The sequence below is a fragment of the Lampetra planeri genome, chromosome 33 (assembly GCF_965212315.1).
Source record: "Lampetra planeri chromosome 33, kcLamPlan1.2.h2, whole genome shotgun sequence".
Classification (NCBI taxonomy): Eukaryota; Metazoa; Chordata; class Hyperoartia; order Petromyzontiformes; family Petromyzontidae; genus Lampetra; species Lampetra planeri.
The window spans coordinates 6,797,680-6,816,652 of record NC_136139.1 but is presented as its reverse complement, the minus strand read 5'-3'; the positions used below and the strand labels follow the sequence as shown (position 1 = coordinate 6,816,652).

Genomic DNA, 18,973 nt, shown 5'->3' with positions numbered 1-18,973 from the left:
GGTGAGTGGCTGGTTGGCTGATTTCCGAGGTGTTTGTATATCAGGTCTTGGTGAGGGAGTAGGTGAGTATGGGTAAGATTGTATCATAGACGTCAAACCTCTACCTTATTACAGACCAATTAAGACCTTATTGGTCACCCCGTGTCCTGACATTTTTTTAACGTCCCATCACAAGGGAGAAACACAAATAGACAAATAGAATGTTGCCCGTATTGAAACCTAAAAACCTCAATTTCCCTGTACAAGAAGACGAATGTGTTGACATATATGGTGGAAACCTTTTGAACTTCTTTCGCACCGTATGTAGCCAACCCTGCTAACAGGAGGCTGGGTGAGTGAATGAGCAAGTGTGAGTTGGTGTGAATGTTATGCATTGCGCATTACACTAAGGAACCAAACACGTTCCCAGAGAAAGCTCCCACTCATGAATAACCCCCTTAAAGCACCCCTTATAATCATCGGCCATGGTCAATCCACTGCTGGATGATGCAACAATCCACCGAGCACCATCACACGATGCTGATTTCACGGCTCCATCTCTGTGGGTGGACGCGTCCTCTTCGTACGCAGATTAATTCCATTTCTTGGCAAATGCCATTCAAGACATTCATATTTACCATGGGGGGGGGCCCTCATCATCCCCTTGGGGCCTAAACACCCTTTATATATTTTACAGTTCGAGTCTAATCGGCGTGCTCCTCTTTACGACTCACGGTGGAACCCCGAGGATGCATCACCAACACCACCACCATCACCACCACCATCATCACCACCACCACCACCATCATCACCACCACCACCACCATCCCCACCACCATCACCATCATCACCACCATCATCACCACCACCACCACCATCATCGTCATCATCACCACCACCATCATCATCATCACCACCACCATCATCACCACCACCATCACCACCACCATCATCACCACCACCACCATCACCAGCACCATCATCACCCCCATCATCATCACCACCACCACCACCACCATCATCATCATCACCACCATCACCACCACCATCATCATCACCACCACCACCATCACCACCACCATCATCATCACCATCATCATCACCACCACCATCATCACCACCACCATCATCACCACCATCATCACCACCTTCATCATCACCACCACCATCATCACCTCCACCACCATCATCATCACCACCACCATCATCATCATCACCACCATCACCACCACCACCATCACCACAACCATCATCACCACCACCACCATCACCACCACCATCATCATCACCATCATCATCATCACCACCACCATCATCACCACCACCATCATCACCACCATCATCATCACCACCACCATCATCACCTCCACCACCATCATCATCACCACCACCATCATCATCACCACCATCACCTCCACCATCATCATCACCACCATCATCACCACCATCACCACCACCATCATCATCACCACCACCATCATCACCACCATCACCACCATCATCACCACCACCACCATCATCACCACCACCACCTTCATCATCTCTCCGCGCGCTTCTTTGAGTGAGCACTTGTTGTTCCGTTAAAAAAAAGTCTTAGGGCCGGGTCCTCGTTGGCTCACGAGACCCCCCCCCCCTCCTCGCCCCCTCCCCCCCCTCCTCGCCCCCTCCCCCCCCTCCTCGCCCCCTCCCCCCCCTCCTCGCCCCCTCCCCCCCCTCCTCGCCCCCTCCCCCCCCTCCTCGCCCCCTCCCCCCCCTCCTCGCCCCCTCCCCCCCCTCCTCGCCCCCTCCCCCCCCTCCCCGCCCCCTCCCCCCCCTCCTCGCCCCCTCCCCCCCCTCCTCGCCCCCTCCCCCCCCTCCTCGCCCCCTCCCCCCCCTCCTCGCCCCCTCCCCCCCCTCCTCGCCCCCTCCCCCCCCGCCCCCTCCCCCCCCTCCCCCCCCGCCCCCTCCCCCCTCGCCCCCCCCCCCTCGCCCCCCCCCCCCTCGCCCCCCCTCCTCGCCCCCCCCCTCGCCCCCCCCCCCCCCCCCCCCCCTCGCCCCCCCCCCCCCCTCGCCCCCCCCCCCTCCTCGCCCCCCCCCCCCCTCCTCGCCCCCCCCCCCTCGCCCCCCCCCCCCTCCTCGCCTCCCCCCCTCCTCGCCCCCCCCCCCCTCCTCGCCCCCCCCCCCTCCTCGCCCCCCCCCTCCTCGCCCCCCCCCCTCCTCCCCCCCCCCCTCCCCTCCTCGCCCCCCCCCCCCTCCTCGCCCCCCCCCCCTCCTCGCCCCCCCCCCCCTCCTCGCCCCCCCCCCCTCCTCGCCCCCCCCCCCCTCCTCGCCCCCCCCCCCTCCTCGCCCCCCCCTCCTCGCCCCCCCCCCCTCCTCGCCCCCCCCCCTCCTCGCCCTCCCTCCTCGCCCCCCCTCCTCGCCCCCCCTCCTCGCCCCCAGCCACCCCCACCGAGACGGGCAGACTGAGCGAGGGAGTCACCGCGCTGCCTCCATCACTTCCCCCTCCCGCCTCCCGCCGCCACTCCCGCCTCCCTCTCAAGAGGCAGCAGCGTTCACGCCCCACAACGCACCACCGCCATCCTCCTCCTCCCACCACCAACATCATCATCAACCATCCTCCTCCCTCTTACCACCACCACCATCATCAACCATCCTCCTGCCGGCACCGGTCACGTCACCAAAGCAGGGGGAGACACCGAGAAGGCGACACGGGGAAGAGAGAGAGAGAGACAGAGAGAGAGACACACAGAGAGACACACACAGAGAGACAGACACAGAGAAAGACAGAGAGACAGACACAGAGAGACAGAGAGACAGACACAGAGAGACAGAGAGAGAGACACACACAGAGAGAGACAAAGGCGGACGCGCGGCGCCTGGTGGTACACGTAGGCGAAGACGTCGTAAGAGAGGAATATTACGCGGACAGGGGAGCGGTGGGTCGTGGTGAGTGGTGTGGTGTGTGTGGTGAGGTGTGAGTGTGTGGGGGGGTTTGTAACAAGGGGACACGCGCAGATGCATGCGTGAGAGAGGGACAAGCCTTGGGAAGAAGTGGTGGGGGGGAGAGAAACAAAGACGGAGGGGCAGGGCGTGGAGAGAGAGACCGGGGAGGGAGCTTGAGACACACGGAGACAGACAGAGACAGAGAGGCAGGCAGGATTCGGGAGGGCAACATCGAGGCGGATCTAGGACAGGAAGGAAGGAGACCCACTGTACAGCCCGGGCGACAAGGCACACAGAGAGAGGGCGACTGGGACACAGACGCGGGGAGACAAACACGGGACACGATGGCCACGGAGGGCGCCATGCAGATGCTGGAGGCCGCCACCGCCTCCCTAACGGTGCAGAGCACGGACGTACAAGGCCCCGGCCATGGTAACGCTGCGCCCGACGGCCTGCCGACTCTGGCCGCACGCAGCGAGGGTGCCGCCCTTGAAGAGCGCTGGGGCATCCCTCGGAGGGAGCTCTTCGTCCTCGCCCTGCGGTTTTACAAAGGTGAGCAGAGAGGGCCTCTTCCTCCACCCCCCCCCTCTCTAATTGATTATTAGTTAATTGCGTGTGGCGAGTGGTGGTTGATTAGTGGTGTCGGTGTGAGCGTGTGATCGATTCTATTGGGGGGTGGTTTTGGAGACTGGTTTAATTCCTGTCCATGGTTCGTGGTCATGGTCATCTTCATCATCCGTAATAAACACAATACTCCACATCATAACTACAATCGTTAGTATGGTCGTCATGAACAACGTTTACATACTAAACATCAGCAGCAGCAACAGCAGCAATATAACTATCGACATCTTCAACATCCATACAATCGTAAACATCAACACGATCGTCATATCCATCATCATAAACAACAAAATAATCGTACAGATAAATAACAACATGGTAATAATCATCGACAACAATATCAACAGCAGCAATATCAGCAGCAGCATCATCATCACCACCACCATCATAGTGAACATCATCAAAACCTGTTGATTTTTTTTGGTATGCGAATTTGTCCCTGGGTCTCTCAACTGGGTTGATGGAGGGACGGATGACACCTCGGCCCTTAAATGATTATAATACACGGTAATGGTTTAGTAAAACATCAACCATCAAAGGTTTTCAAAAACGGGTGGACGTGGTGCTGATTACAGCCACGCCCTGGTGTAGTTGTACCGTTACAGGCCCTTAATAGGTGCTCGCAAACTGCACGTGTCCTGTCCCCCCACCCAACAGAGTGGTATAGCTACACACAGTGATCTCTTTGTCTTCGATGGCAGTGAGCTTCCATTCCTGGCTTAAAATTAACATCATAAACATCATCATCATCCACTCAAAATGGACAAATAGTATCCAAACTGAGTGGACATTACCCAGGTTGGCTTGGCATAGGGGTATGCGCCTGTAGGGTTTTCATAAACATTAGCACTGTGCATATCGTTGTGTCAATCCACTGCTGGATCAGGGCTTCCCCACGTCCGTGCGGGTTATTTGACCATACTTGACAACGGTGGCCATCTATGGGTTGGACATGAAGGTGGTTGTTGTGTGTGTGTTGTTATGGCCTCACGAATACCACCGTCAAACACCACCTCTAACATTACCCCACCTGTGCAGCACTGTGGCCTTAATAGGTGCTCGCAGACCGGGACCGGACTCAACGGCGTGTACGGCCAACATTGTGGGAGATGACGTGAGATTGGAACCGTGTCACAGCGGTTTGTTCATTTCGCTTACAATGACGACCACACTTTGAGTTCGATTCCTGGTCGCACTGCATGCACGTGATCACATTTAGCCGTGAGCAAATCCACTGCTGGATGAAGGCCTTCCACGCTGCCGCCATCTCTCTCGTATGTATGGAGGTTGAACTTATTTTACAGGTAGGAACAACAGGTTCCACAACTGCCCACCAGGGATTATTTGTCTGTCGTGCACGAATGCGCTGTCCGACCAAGTTCCTACCTGCCCACTCCGAAGGAACGTGTTGCGCACTTTCACGTAGCCAACTGTTCTAATCAGAGGTGGGGGTAACGATTCTGCGATGTACCTGCCACACGAATAGATGCCAATGCTCCATCGCTGCGTTGGAAGTCCTCTTGGACGCCTTCTTCTTAACCTGGGCCCTCCACGAGGTAGATTCAGTCTAAGAATGTGTTGGTAATATGGGCATCATATCACCATCGTCCTCAACAGTGTGAGACCAATACGGTCAGATTAGGCGTGTGTGTGTGATCTACAAAAACATATTAATCAACCACTTGCTGATGTATCAAACTCAATAGGGTGCTCTCAAACGGCGTGGCACAGGCATATGTGTAGCAATGAAGCTCAAATGGTGAGAGATGAACGGTCTTTGAGTGGAAAATGCAAAAAAAGTCTGCTTGTATATTGACCACAAAAGGCGAACAAGTGGAGTAACATCTCGTACCCAGTGATTCTAAGCGTGGAGCAGATGGGAACAAGCAGCGTACACTGCGTATGTGGACACGAATGGGGGGCGAGAGGCGTGTGCGTGTATACAGTGGAAGTAGTGTCTCTACCATGCCACTGTCGAGGGTGGTGTGTGAATTTGCAATCTGGTTGTTAAAATTGTTTGTTTTTGCGTGACTGGTAACCGCATGGAGAAAAAAATCCCCAGTAAAAAAAAACACTTGCCAGTTTGACGCATATATATAAAGTCTCGAGATAGCATAAATGTATTTTTTGAAAACCTTTATTCTTACCAGCACAAATGTAGGATTTATATGAAATGAGGGTGGTGATGATTGCAGTGATATGATTGTGATGGCATATGGCGATGGTAGTATTCATGGCATTGATGATGAATTTGTGGGAGATGGTGATCATGATGGTAATGATTATGATGATGGTCATTGTAACAATGATTATAATCATGGTAATCCACGCCAACCGATGTTTGAAACAAGCCTTGCACTTTACGTGAGCCAACGGGTGTAGGGGGACCTCTGCTCTGAGATCCCACTCTGGGACACGGCAATCATGAGTTATTTTCAGAAAGCGTTTGCCACAGGGAACTCGCACCATTGCACAAGACAAAGATCCCCCGTATAGCCTTTAACTGGCTGTTGTGGAAAGTGCTGTGAAGGCCAGTGTGGAACACCAAGGGGGTGAGTTGCCAGCATCACGCCCGGCCGCATTTGTCTCCCAAATGACGATATTTACACAACGGCAGCATGTACTCGTTTGAGGCGGAGTCGAATTAGGGGAGGCTCAGGACTGGTTCAAATAATCGTCAATGGTGTTGGTCATGGGCTGGAATCGAATTTGGGCTGCCGGGTTCGTAGCGCAAAGCGCTAAACGCTACGCCACCACTCCCCCACACAGTGGGACAAAAGACAAAGTTCCCCTGAATTTTCTTAACAGACTGTTGGGGCAAATTTTATTAGCGAGCACCTATGAAGGCCAGCACGGTACACGAGCGGATGGATGGCCAGCACCACGCCCGACCGCCTTTGTCTCCTGAGTGGCGATGTTTACACAACGGCACCAGGTACTCGTTTGAGACTGAGTCGACCTAGGGAAGACCTAGAACCGCGGTTCAGATAGTCGTCACTGGTGTTGGCCTTGAGCGGGAATCGAACTCGGGTCACCGCTTCCGCACACATTTGCGCACACACTGTGGCACGCACCGTGGTATATACTCGCCGTGGCACCCACACATCGTGACACGTACGCCTTGGGAAATAGTATCCCTGGCAATGGCCCCTCTGTCAGAGCAGAGAGGACAGTCCAGAATGTTTGACTCATAGCAACAACAGACTGAAATTTCTTAAAACGTGCAGCCGCGAAAAGATGAAGGCGCAGATTTCTCAGTTGATGCTTCCTTCATTCTGCCAGATTCCACAGTAGTTGCGAGGATCGGTTGTACACTTTCATCACCACCACCACTATAATCGGGCTTGAGGTATTTCACACCCCCCCTACACCCGCTTAGTCTGTAACCTCTGGGTGCCACACCATCGCCTGTCGCTGTACCCTGAATGTATGTCCCAGCCATGGCAAAGTGCCTTGTGCATGGCAGTTGGTTTGTAGTATAGTTTTACGAGTTGTTTATGGTTCGCAAATCAATTTTCGTAAACAAAGTATGGTATGGTGCACGTTATGTACCCACTTCTCTGGGCTGCTTAATCAATAAGCGTTATTCATACGTTGGTGACAGCTTATATCAAGGCAGCAGTTGCCTTCTGCCAGGGTCACTTAGGGTTAAATGTTGGCTTCTCTTCATGGACTATGAAGTGTTGAGGTTTGAAAACATACTTAACTTATAAAGCGTTCTTTAAATGTTAAAAAGCAATCTTTTTTTAAAGCAAACCTGACTGCTGATGCAATACTGCATGTTCAAACCGGTCCAGAGTTTGCTTGTACTGGATCAATGCTTCTAAAATTATTCACGCACAGAACGCCATGGGGCTAGTTTTTGTAAAAGAGGAAGACATTGTGAGCTTTTCTCTTTTTTTTCAAAGTGCATACGCAGAGACAATGCTCAAACTCAGCCTCTGAGAAACTTACTTGCTGTGTTATATACACGCGCAAAGCTCTGTTACACCTTATTACAAATACATCCGCTTGTTGTCCTTCCAGTCCAAGGGTTTTACAGCAGCATTTAGTTAATCAGGCAAACTGTGGACCATTATTGATCGTCTGGGTCTCCACCAGTAGTGTCAGATCTGTTGATTAAATACTGCTCCGTTTCCAAATATTATTGGCAAAAAGCACTCCACTTAAAACTATGGGGCCCATCAACATAAAGTAGCATCGTTGTATAAAACCCAATAGCCTCGTTTATTTAACAGGCCACACTCTGCTGATGAGACTCGGAGAAGGCAAAACCAGATTGATCCAGGATAAAATGTAATATTTTTTTTATTTACTCGGGGAAATTGACTTTTTGTCTGTTTTATATGACAACTGTGATCCTATATGTTGCCACATGGTAATTTTTAAATGCTTATTGCTGTATTTCCACCTCCTACAGACAAGCCCACCTCATCTCCCGAGCGGGTGTGCTTTGTGTCAAACGCTCAATTGCGCCTTCTCTTTCCTTGATCCACCAACCTTGCTTCCAAGGCGCTGGCTTAGAGACGCGATGTCATAATGGGCTGCGTGGTCATGGCCGGCCACAACCACCCTGGCCACAACCACCCCATCTCGGGGTTTTTCCCCCTACTGCTTCACTGCTGTGTTAATTAGCAGGATGGTTTCTCTGGCCCGGTGCTCACCCCCTCACTCCCTCACTCCCGCCAACCCACCCTCCACTCACTGAAGAATGGTTCGTTCCACAATCAATTGTCATCTGCTACGTGACCATAACCATGGAGTTCTGAGGTCATGGAAGTTTATGGAATTGACTGCGACAAGCGCCGTTATTTTAGCTGGAAGGGTGCTTCGACATGACGTATCATTACCCTCCCCCCCACCTTGCTGCTGCGACTGGGCACGTGTGTTTTTTTATGGTTTAAACACAATTCGGTAATATACGACTTGTTTACGAAATGTGAGGCGAAGTGAAGGCGTAGGGAATGAAATGGTGATGTTTACATGCAGCATCAGGAACTCATTTAAAGCCGAGAGCCACCACGTAGTCATACCAGACTGTTGGGGCAAGTGCTCTTCGCGAGCCTCTATGAAGGCCGGAATGGCACAAGAGGGGGTGGGTGGCCAACACTACGCCCGGCCGCCTTTGTCTCCCCAGTGGTGATGTTTACACACTGCACCAGGTACTGTTGAGTCTGAGTCGACCTAGGGGAGCCCCAGGACTGGTTCAGATAATTGTCACTGGTGTTGGCCATGAGCGGGATTCGAACCTCGGCTGCTGGGTTGATAGCGCAGTGCGCTAACTGCGATACTACCGCTCCCACACTCATACAATCACACATACAGTGTCACATCCTCACCGCACCCTGGTCTCTCCCTCTTCTCTCCCCTGCTCTCTCCTGCTCTCTCTCTCCCTCCCTGTCCGTGCTCTCTCCCGCAGACAACGTGGGCGAGGGTTTCCCTGCGAGTACCCAGGACCGCGCTCGGCTGCAGGCGGCGTGTGAACGAGCCGAGGCCGAGGAGGAGGTGCCCGGCTCCCAGGTCGAGTCGTCGGGGTCGCGGCCGGGGGACGCGGGCGACTCGGCCCCTTCGGACGATGCTCGCGCCCACTTCACGCAGCTGCTTATCGCCCACTGCCCGCTCTTCGTGTCCTACATGCTCGCCCAGCGGAGCGAAGGCCGCAGGTTCGAGCCCGATCCCAGCCTCTCCCGTGCTCTCGTAACGGCGGTCGTAGTGGTCGCTGGACGCAGGGTCAACGATAAAAGTTTATGATGATTGTTATCATTGTGAGAGTACATTTCTGGCGGATATTGTGGCTGCAGTTTTAATTACTATGGTGGGTCAGCGGTAGAGCGAGATGATTGCAATCGGAAGGTAGCGAGTTAAGTTTATTAAGTTTATGGATGAGGATTGCAATCGGAAGGTAGCGAGTTAACCCTTTCCCGTTCCGAGACATCTGCAAGTTGTAAGGTGTGTCCCGTTCCCTGCTGAATCTTGGATTGCGCAAGCAGTTAGCATTAATTTTATATTAGAGAGGCTTAGTGCTGTTGTTTTTAAATACATTGTACTCGCCGCAGAGAACTGTAGTGACACAACCACACTCTTTGATAGCTGGTGCCAAACTGCCACACTCCTTCCCACATGGCCTTGTGGGAGCCTCGGTACGGCTTCCTTATTTAGTTTATCTTCTGATTCCGTTCTGATGACGTACACGTACATACGTGTACATCATAGGAACAAAATCCGAAGAAAAACTGATGACAGTCATCGTTCTTCCGCGGTTGATAAAACAAAAGTGGTTGTCCTATGGATCAAGTCGTTCCTGCTATAGCAATGTTGAATGTCAGTCCAATCCTAGTTAACTACAACAATAATTATCATATAAAGTTTATATTTTTGTTTCATTAGGCTTTAAAAGCTAATGTTTTTGGTTTGACTGCCACATGATAACATCTCCATAGCAGGGGAGGTAGAAAGTGCGGCACCTCCAGTATGGCTAAAGAGAGGTTACAAGAAGTCAGAAGGGACCTCGGAGGTACATCTGTGATATCTGCTTCTGCGGGCTGTTCTCTAACATGGGATGACGCACTGCTCTACGAGACTTCTCAATGGATGCTTCGTCCCTTGGCTTGACAGCAATAGCGCAGTTGGAATAAAGTGTTTGGAAATAAGTCCAAAAAGTCACATTGTCTGTCACCCCATGACCTATTTAACAATAATATTAATAACTGTTATAATATTAAGACTCAAAATATCAATGTGTTTCCACACCTTGTTAATTACTATAATATTGTATTGTTTAAATAGTTATAGTATTTCCATGCTCTATTAATAACTCTGTAAATGTCAACAATTTCAGGCTGCGTTTACCTCGCAAACGAATAATTTCACTTTCTCCTTTCTCAACCGAGTATTGCACGGTGCTCATATTCTTGTGATCGACTGGTGGAAATTCTACATTCTCATGGAAAAGGCAGAATCTCCCCCCTGCCCTCCATTGATCAATGAATTGTCACAATTCGGGGTGACAATTCGATTCAAACATCGATTGTTTTATTTTTACAATCTCATTTGTGTTTTTGTTGGCCCTGTCTCATTCATACAGTTTTGTAAGTTAACACAAGCCTAAATGTAACATCGGCGTGTAATTTACATAAAGTGTAGATAATTCCTCACGCGCATGAACCGTGAATGCAAGAAGTGAGATATATCCAACAAAATATCGATGCATATCCACATGCCCTCATAACTGTTCATATTCCAATTTAGTTATGTCGTCGTTGAGCGATCACCAATCTCACTGTCAGATAACTGTGTGCGCTGTTTAACGCGTGGGTGAGTGGCTGATTGCATTAAACCGTGATGTGCCCAGGCACGAAGCAATCGAGACTCACTCGGCGCGTTAATCATTAACCACTACGGCTGTGAAAGGCTGTGAAAACGTCACCTGTGGGCCCCCCCTCACCCATCAGCTGTTCACACTAGCCCCTTTTAATCATCGGCACCCCTGTGTGTGTGCGCGTGTGTGTGCGCGCGTGTGTGTATGTATGCCGGCCTTCATAGGTGCTCGCTAACATCACTTGCCCCAACAGTCTATTAAGCCTATACAGGGGATCTTTGTATTTGTATGTGTGCGGAGCACCTCGTCTAGCACAAGCGCCGTGGTGACATCACCGGCACGTCGTGGCGAATGGCTGTTGTTGTAGGGAGCGGCAGCGGTTAGCGCGCTGCGCTATGAATGCGGTAACCCGAGTTCGATTCCCGCTCACGGCCACCACCAGTGACGATTATCTGAACCGGGCCTGGGCCTCCCCAAGGTCGACTGCCTCAAATGAGTACCTGGTATGGCGTGTAAACATCGCCACTGGGTAGACAAAGGTGGTTGGGCGTGGTGCTGGCCACCCACCCCCTCGTGTGCCATGCCGGCCTTCAAAGGTTCTACTCGCTATATGGGGGAACTTTGTCTTTGGTAATGTTAACGGATGTGTGCGTACATGTGAGTCTTTTTGTCTGTCCGCACGTGTGCGTGTTCAGCCTAGGTGAGCTGCATGGACAGGTGGATGGATTGGGCAAATCTCAGGTGAGCTCAGCATGCATCACACTCACCAGACACTTGCCAATCAGTTACTAGCTCGACCCCTAACCCCACTATACAATCAGACACTAGCTTTGGCCATAACCCGAAGCACACTAGCCAATTACACTTCCTTCCTGACCGCTTCAGTGGTATCCCAAAATACTTGTGGGGGGTTTCTCCGGGTTTTTACATTTTCTTCCCACTTGCCAAGTGCTCATGAATTGAATGGGCCAAGCACCTCGGTGCATAGCCTGTGTGTGGTAACAATGTGTGTGGGGGGTAGGGTCTGGTTAACGTGAGTGTGTGTGTGGAGCGGGTTAGTGCACCGCGCTACGAACCCGGCAACCCGAGTTCGCTTCCCGCTCGCGGCCAACGCCAGTGACTATTATTTGAACTGGTCCTGGGCCTCCGCTAGGTGAACTCGGTCTCAAATGAGTACCTTCTGCGGTGCGTAATCGTCGTCACTGGGGAGACGAAGGCAGCTGGGCGTGGTGCTGGCCACCCATCCCCTCGTGTGCCGTGCCGGCCTTCATAGGTGCTACTCACTAACAGCACTTGCCCCAACAGTCTGTTAAGGCTACACAGGGGATCTTTGTCTTTGGGGGACGGTGTCCGATTAACGCAAGTGCGGTGGTGGAATCTGTGAATCTTGCGTCTCGAATGCAGAGTGAGGTAGCGAAGGTGTTGGGCCCTGATGGAACCCTCATGCCCCTGAAAAAAGGTACATCGACGCTAATATATAATCATTAATCGTAACAATATCATTGTAATAATTTTCATCATCATCACCATTTTTAAATATAATCATTGTCCAATGGTATCAAAATGGTGATCATGTTCAGCATCATTATCGTGCTGATTAACATTTTCATAAATATCTTCATAATTTTTAACAATCTTATCATCAATCATCATAATCTCCAGGAGTAATATCATCAATATCATCATCAATAAATATTTACACATGAATGAACCTGATAGAGCGGCGGTTGCAAACGCCTATGTCTGAACCCAAACCCGTTTCCTCCTCCTGCCTGGCTTTGCCACAAGAAGGTCACCCGGACACGCGGTCACGTGGGTGTTAAAGTGACGACGAGCCACGGCAGATCGTGTTTAACTTGTACATCAAATAAATTTACATTAAGCTCGGACTCATAACGACATCTATCACTGCCACTTCTGCCGCTGGTGCTCGTGATGAGAATGAAAAATCCTCACCGAGCCGCTTCTGTCTCCCCTTCTCTGACCTCCGACCTCCCGCCGAGCAGAAAAACCTGCGATGGTGCCACCCGTGCTATGGACGAGCAGCGAACTGCGGCAGTTCAAGACGCGCGTGGCGCAGGAGCCGCACGGAGTGCTGCGCATTGGGTGCGGCGAGGTGGGCACCGTGCGGGTCCCCACCCGCCCCGGGGCCTCGCACCTCTGCTGGGAATTCGCCACGGACAGGTGCGGCCCATTGTCATCGTCATCATTGACTTGTCATCATCATCATTGGTTTGTCATCGATCCGCTGCTGGATGAAGGCCGTCGGCATCTTGCACGGTCCTGCGGTGCAGAAATCCGTCTAGCTAGCACCAGGGAATTCACTGCACGCTCTCCACGAAGGATGTACCTTCGTGCGTGTTCCCTGCTTTGGATGCTGCTCCGTGTTTAGTCTCAGCCGCTGGCGATTATTGCCCACTTACATTTGTTAACGATCAGTGTGGCGTCTCTAACTTTAGTATATCCTCGAAGCCACGTGCTCCTCTTGTCGACTCGCTGTGTAATTCCAAGCATCCATCTCTTTATGCTCGTGCATGTCATTCCATCTTTTTTTATTCAGTTTCCATATGTCACAGATTATGATGTCCCAATCTCCCACCCTTACACTCAGCCAGCCAGCCAGTCGCCCACTAAACTAGGCAGTTACTGAGTCATACAACCAGTTATACAACCATCCAGCTTCCCAACCATCCAGTCGTCTACCCAGTCGTTAAGCCAACGAGTCACCCAGCCCGTTGCCACACGTCGTGTCATGCTCTATAATGCGTGCGTAACACATGTTGATTTTATGTTTTGCACGTGCATTGCGTGTCTTGGGTGTGTGAGCATGTGGTCAATTTGAGTATATTGTTTTTTCTATCTATGTGACTTTACCGAAAGAACCAAAGAATACAAAGAATATGTAACGAGTATGTCGTGTGGTCACCATCATTATTCAGAGGACAAAGCTGACCAGACTTGTGCGCTGCTGGGCACAGCACGTCTTCGTGTGCCTTTGCCGGTTTTAATAAACGCTCGGGCAATAACTAGGGGGTGGGGGCGGCAATGGTTACGCGCAGCACGTTTACTGTGGGCAAGTCAAGGCAACTTGGTCGGGAAGTGGCATAGATTGGGCGATGTCCATTCCACGTGTTTCCATGAGAAGTGTGTTTTGTGAACAGCGGTCGGTCCGGAGAGAATTGTAGCCACTAGTTCTGCTAAGCCGTTCCCTCGTTGGCCTCACAGCTACGACCTGGCATTCGGCCTCTACTTCGAGTGGAACGAGGAGCCGGGTTGCGACGTCACGGTGAGCGTGAGCGAGTCCAGCGACGAGGAGGACGAGGACGATGACGAGGGCGTGCAGGGGAGCGGCGAGGATGGAGCCGGCCCCGTCAGAGGTGGGTTTGCGCCGGGGTAAATGTTGGTCAGGGATTAGGCTTGGAGTTAGGAATTCGGCTTCGGCTTAGAGTAAGGGTTAGGAATTAGGGTTATGATCGGTGTTAGGAATAAGGTTTAGGGTCAGGGTTATGAATAAGGCTTATGGTTAGGATCAGGGTTAGGCATTAAGGTTAGGGGTCAAGGTTGGAGTCAGGATTAGGGGTCAGGGCCATGGTTATGGTCAGGATTGAACTTGAGAGTTACAGATTATGATCCAGGTTAGGATTAGGTTTAAGAATCAGGGCTAGGGGTCAGGGTTAGGCCATTGCGGTTGGGCTCCACGCAATATCCCGCCGTCATGCCCACTCCCCGACCCCCGCGTGTGTGCCCCCCCCCCACCCGTGTGCGTCACAGCCGCAGCCACAGCAGACGGCGGCGTGAGTGACGTGGAGCGGGGCAGCAGCCGCCCCTCGGAGCCGCCCCTCGACGAGGTGGAGCCCCTGTGCCGTCGCAACTGCCACGAGCTGGTGCAGTGTGGCACGCACTGCTACCCGGGCGTCGGCCTCTACCACCTCAAGTTCGACAACTCCTATTCGCTGTGGCGCTCCAAGACCCTTTACTACCGCGTGTACTACAACTGAGTTAAGGCCACGCTGCTCTCGGGCGATTATTAGGGCAATCGTTCAACCGGTTCTGGCAAACTTGTGGTAGTGCAGTGGCACAGTGATGGAGTTCTATCTGGCCAATGATTTGTGGAAAATTGTGACAGAACAATGATTGGTCCACAGACCACACCACATTGGGTCGTTGTGTGACCTTTGAATGATGATTGGTCTACTGAGTAAAAACCCCCCTTGGATTTTTATATGACCTCTGTCTCGGATATGATTGGAAAGTTGCCGTCACATTTGATCACTACGTGGAGCAGATTTGTCCACCTTTTAGGCAACAAAATTTTTCAAATAAGAAACGGAGCAACAATGATTGCTGATGATAATTGCCGGCAACAATTGCCCTACATTTTCCCTAGTGTCTCGTGCCCTTCAGGAATCGGAATTGAATGAGGTGGGAATTCTGGACAGAGGTTTGGTGTAGGCATGTAATAATTCACATCCCCACTGCGATTGGATGATTTGTTGTTATTGAGGGTCACGATTCGATTCAAGAACTTAGGTGTCATTAGTTTGCAGGATTTACAGGTTTTACATGAAACAAACACGTACAACGTGTTCACATCAACAGTCATAGATTCCTAAACATGTGTTTCAAAAATCGCAATTGTGAGCCTAAGAATAGATTTTGATTTATGAATCAATGCATCTTTACATCTTAAGTAACACTTCAATTTGCTATATTCTTATCCTTACGATACACGGCATGAAACAGCACGTATAAGAGTTGTATGGTTACAGCCCTGCAACCACTGTACGGTCCACTCGTTCCACCACACCGAGAGAAACGAACAGGGACCTCCAATCGTGGAAGGGGACGAATTGTTACATGGGTTTTTCTGATCAGGAAGGGGGCCTCGCCGCAGGGAGAGGCTATATGGGAGAGGGCGAGAAGCCCCACGCTGGGAGGGGTGGGGAGCTTAGGGGGAAGCAGTGAATTTGACTGCAAACAGGAAGGTCCACTGCGGGGTTTGCGACGAGACGGACAAGGCCGCGAGTGAGGTGGCGGTCGGTCTATTGCGAGCCTCTAGTGGGCGGGATGATTCGCTGTAGCCATGGAATCAACGGAGGGGGAGCAGCCTTTCCTGCGAGTCGACCAGTCCATCGGCTGTACAGATATTACTCGTTTTTAAAAGTCTCGAACGTGGGATACTCCATACGACCAGATCGCCGCGTTTGTCAGCGACAAAATGTGGCCATTCGTGTGCTTGCACGCACGGAAAGGGAGCGCCTCCCCTTTCGCAATTCCGAAAGTACTCACCGGTGAGGTAGTTGTGTAGTCATTGTTATGATTATTATTTTGTATTTACCATTCCTAAATTAACTGTGTACTAGTTTTACGAAAAGGCCCATGTGTAGCACCGTTTGTTGGACTCGGCATTTGCGACGACACGTTATCCGAAGGGCGTTTGTTACGAATTAACTTATATTGTTAAGACGAGTCTGTCAATGTTGTGTGTTCATATGCTTTAGAAGGTGGGGCGTGGGGGGGGGCAGATGTGTTGAAGTGCAACAAGGATTAGATGATAACGAATCAGTGTAGGATGTGCAGGGGGTCTAAGCTGGGGTTAGAGTTAGGCAGCGAACTGTGTTTACCCGTCTGGTTGGGAAGCGTTACACTTTGTACCGCACCTGCGTTTCTCAAGTTGTAGACCGAAGGTGTATCCGCCAAGCAGCGGACAATTGTCCGTGGCTCAACCTCACCAACTCTTGTAGCCATTATTAAGCCTCTTTGTAACATGTTTTTGTGATGATATTGCACATACCTTTTGCCATCGGGAGACCGATACCCCCCCCCCCCCCCCCATTGTTCAAGAGCACGCATTAAAAGATCGGGTCGCCCGTGGGAATGGAGTTACTGCTAACAGGGCCCACCTGCACATGCTGTCACCAACCCAGAGCAATCTCTCTCCGTGGACTAGCGGCAAAATCAGAAAATATTTAGTGAGAAATGAAGCCCTCCCTGGCTTGCCATAATTTCACGACGGCCGAGTTGGTGGCAGCATCGACGAGGTGGAAACAATCGCCGCCTCCTATGGCGAGCGGAAATATTTTTGCAGAGTAAGACGACAAAGTGGCGTTTTGTCGAGGTTTTCCCGTGGCCTGGACGCCGCCGCCGCGATTGGGTTGCACTGAGCAGAAGCCAGAAAATCTGAAGAAACGACCTCAGCTCAGGCAGGCCGAGGGCTCTGGAACTAACGAACACAAGTGCCAGGTTCAACAGAGATTGTCGCTTTATCGTGTTAGTTACTTGTTTAAAAACAGCGGACATGCAAATTATACCTGCTCATAAAGTACACGAATTGAATTTAAAGTTTCACCAAATATGCTGCCATTTTCGTAAAAAAAAGTTCATCCCGTCCAGGCACAAGGGAGGACATTACAGTCCCCAAATGGCGAACTTGTGACTGCTAATTCGTATTTATTCCACCACGTGTGTGCACAAACACATTTCGCAAAGTGAACTTGTACATTTTGTCCTCCATTCACCTCAATGCTCTTGGCAAATAAAATTACTTTGCTAAATGTAAAAGCCATGTTTTTTTTCTTCCAAGAAGCATGTGTTTCTATCCTATTAAAGTTTACTAGAATAAAACCACACACTCATTGGCCCACTTTACAGTGTCATGTCTACTAGCCAGTGCTCAAATGAGTTTTTTTGGGTTCCAGTGACCTCATCCCCACCGTGGTCACTGACTTTTCACACTCCACAGTGGCCTTCAAATAAGTGAAGCAATAACTCTAGACCAGGGGTGGGGAAGTCCGGCCCACGGGCCGTATAAGGCCCGCAAAATCATTTGGTCTGGCCCTGCCAAGGCAACTGCAGGCAGGACTCGAAATTCAATAAATCTAGAAGTAAACCTGGAAAAGCAGTTGCGAGTAGCAACATCATCAATACCAGCTAACATCACACACCTCACCAAAGAGGAGTTCCAGCCATTACATTAGGGGTGAGTTAATTAAATGTTTGACCAAATATAACAGGCTTATTTTTAGGTTGATAATTTGGTCTGGCCCGCGAATGATGTTATACATATCCAAATGGCCCTTGGCAGAAAACAGGTTCCCCACCCCTGCTCTAGACGATCATTGAACGCGCCCCGCTGATCAGTAAATAAGGGCGTCCTGGTACTGTTAATGTGGGCCCGAAGTCTGGAATTTGAGACGCCTCCGCTAACGCTGATAGCTGGCAGCGGATGCTTAGAGTTTACCTTATTAGTAATTTTTACAATTCACTCTGGTCACAATTATTAGAACGTTTAAAAAAAAAACATCGCAATTACAGCCAACATGGACAAGAAAAAATATCTACATTGTATTACATTTTCCAATACATTTAATACAATGAATCTGAGATGATACAAATAAACGAACACATCTGGGCGTTCATGTGGGGGCGTTGTGGTGAGATGTTATCTCCCTCACCTGGTCTGCAGGTTCGATCCCAGATCCTGAAAATGCCTGTTGTATATTTGAATAGTGCATGTTCTCCCTGTGGTTTTGTGGATTGTTCTCCGGGTTCTGTTTTTTTTGCCTCCACATTTAGATTATTTGCCTCCTGCGATACATTTCCACATATGGTAATGGTAAGTCATTATGATGAGCTTCATCATGTGTGGCCAGGTCACTTCTGAAAAAAAGCGATAGAGCTCAGTGGGCTTAATGACTTTGAGTTGCTCAAAATAACAATTCTCATCGAGTGCAGTAAAATAAAAAGATGACGTGAGAGGAAGGGTGCTGTGGGGGGGATGATGAACTTCTGGGGAGTGGCAGGTACCCAGTGGGGAGACGCCCGGCTCACGTCACAAACGCTTCCTCTGGAATCTGTCCCCGCAGTCTGCCAACGGGGAAGCGACCATCGTTTGAAGGAAACCCGAGACGGAGCTGCAGCAGGAAAGCCAAGCAAGCGATAGGGGGGAAGGCTTCAAAAAGGGTTAGGGTTAGTGTCTTGAGACTAAGGGATTATTTCACCCGATACAGGACTACAATTCGTTGTAGTCAAGGGTGAATAGTTAGTGATCTGGTTAGTGGTGTATAGGGTTTTGTTTGTATTAAAGCTTGCGTCATAAGGTTGATTAAGAGGAATTGGCCACCACAGAGC

The 18,973-nt window shown here is 50.7% G+C and overlaps 2 protein-coding genes across 2 annotated transcripts; both read left to right on the top strand.

The window, feature by feature from the left end:
- Positions 1-2,091: 2,091 nt before the first annotated feature.
- On the top strand, positions 2,092-3,094 carry LOC144729837 (uncharacterized; the record flags this gene model as incomplete). Its single annotated transcript, XM_078610353.1, has 2 exons — positions 2,092-2,139; positions 2,425-3,094. Coding segments are annotated over 2 exons (474 nt in total), but the record flags the coding sequence as incomplete, so codon positions are not given.
- Positions 3,095-3,223: 129 nt separating this feature from the next.
- Positions 3,224-17,404, top strand: TMED8 (transmembrane p24 trafficking protein family member 8). Its single transcript, XM_078610149.1, has 7 exons — positions 3,224-3,453; positions 8,945-9,188; positions 11,539-11,584; positions 12,248-12,302; positions 12,850-13,027; positions 14,069-14,220; positions 14,615-17,404. Exons 1-7 carry the CDS (start codon positions 3,246-3,248, stop codon positions 14,839-14,841), a joined length of 1,110 nt encoding a protein of 369 aa, XP_078466275.1. The 5' UTR covers positions 3,224-3,245; the 3' UTR covers positions 14,842-17,404.
- Positions 17,405-18,973: the final 1,569 nt, after the last annotated feature.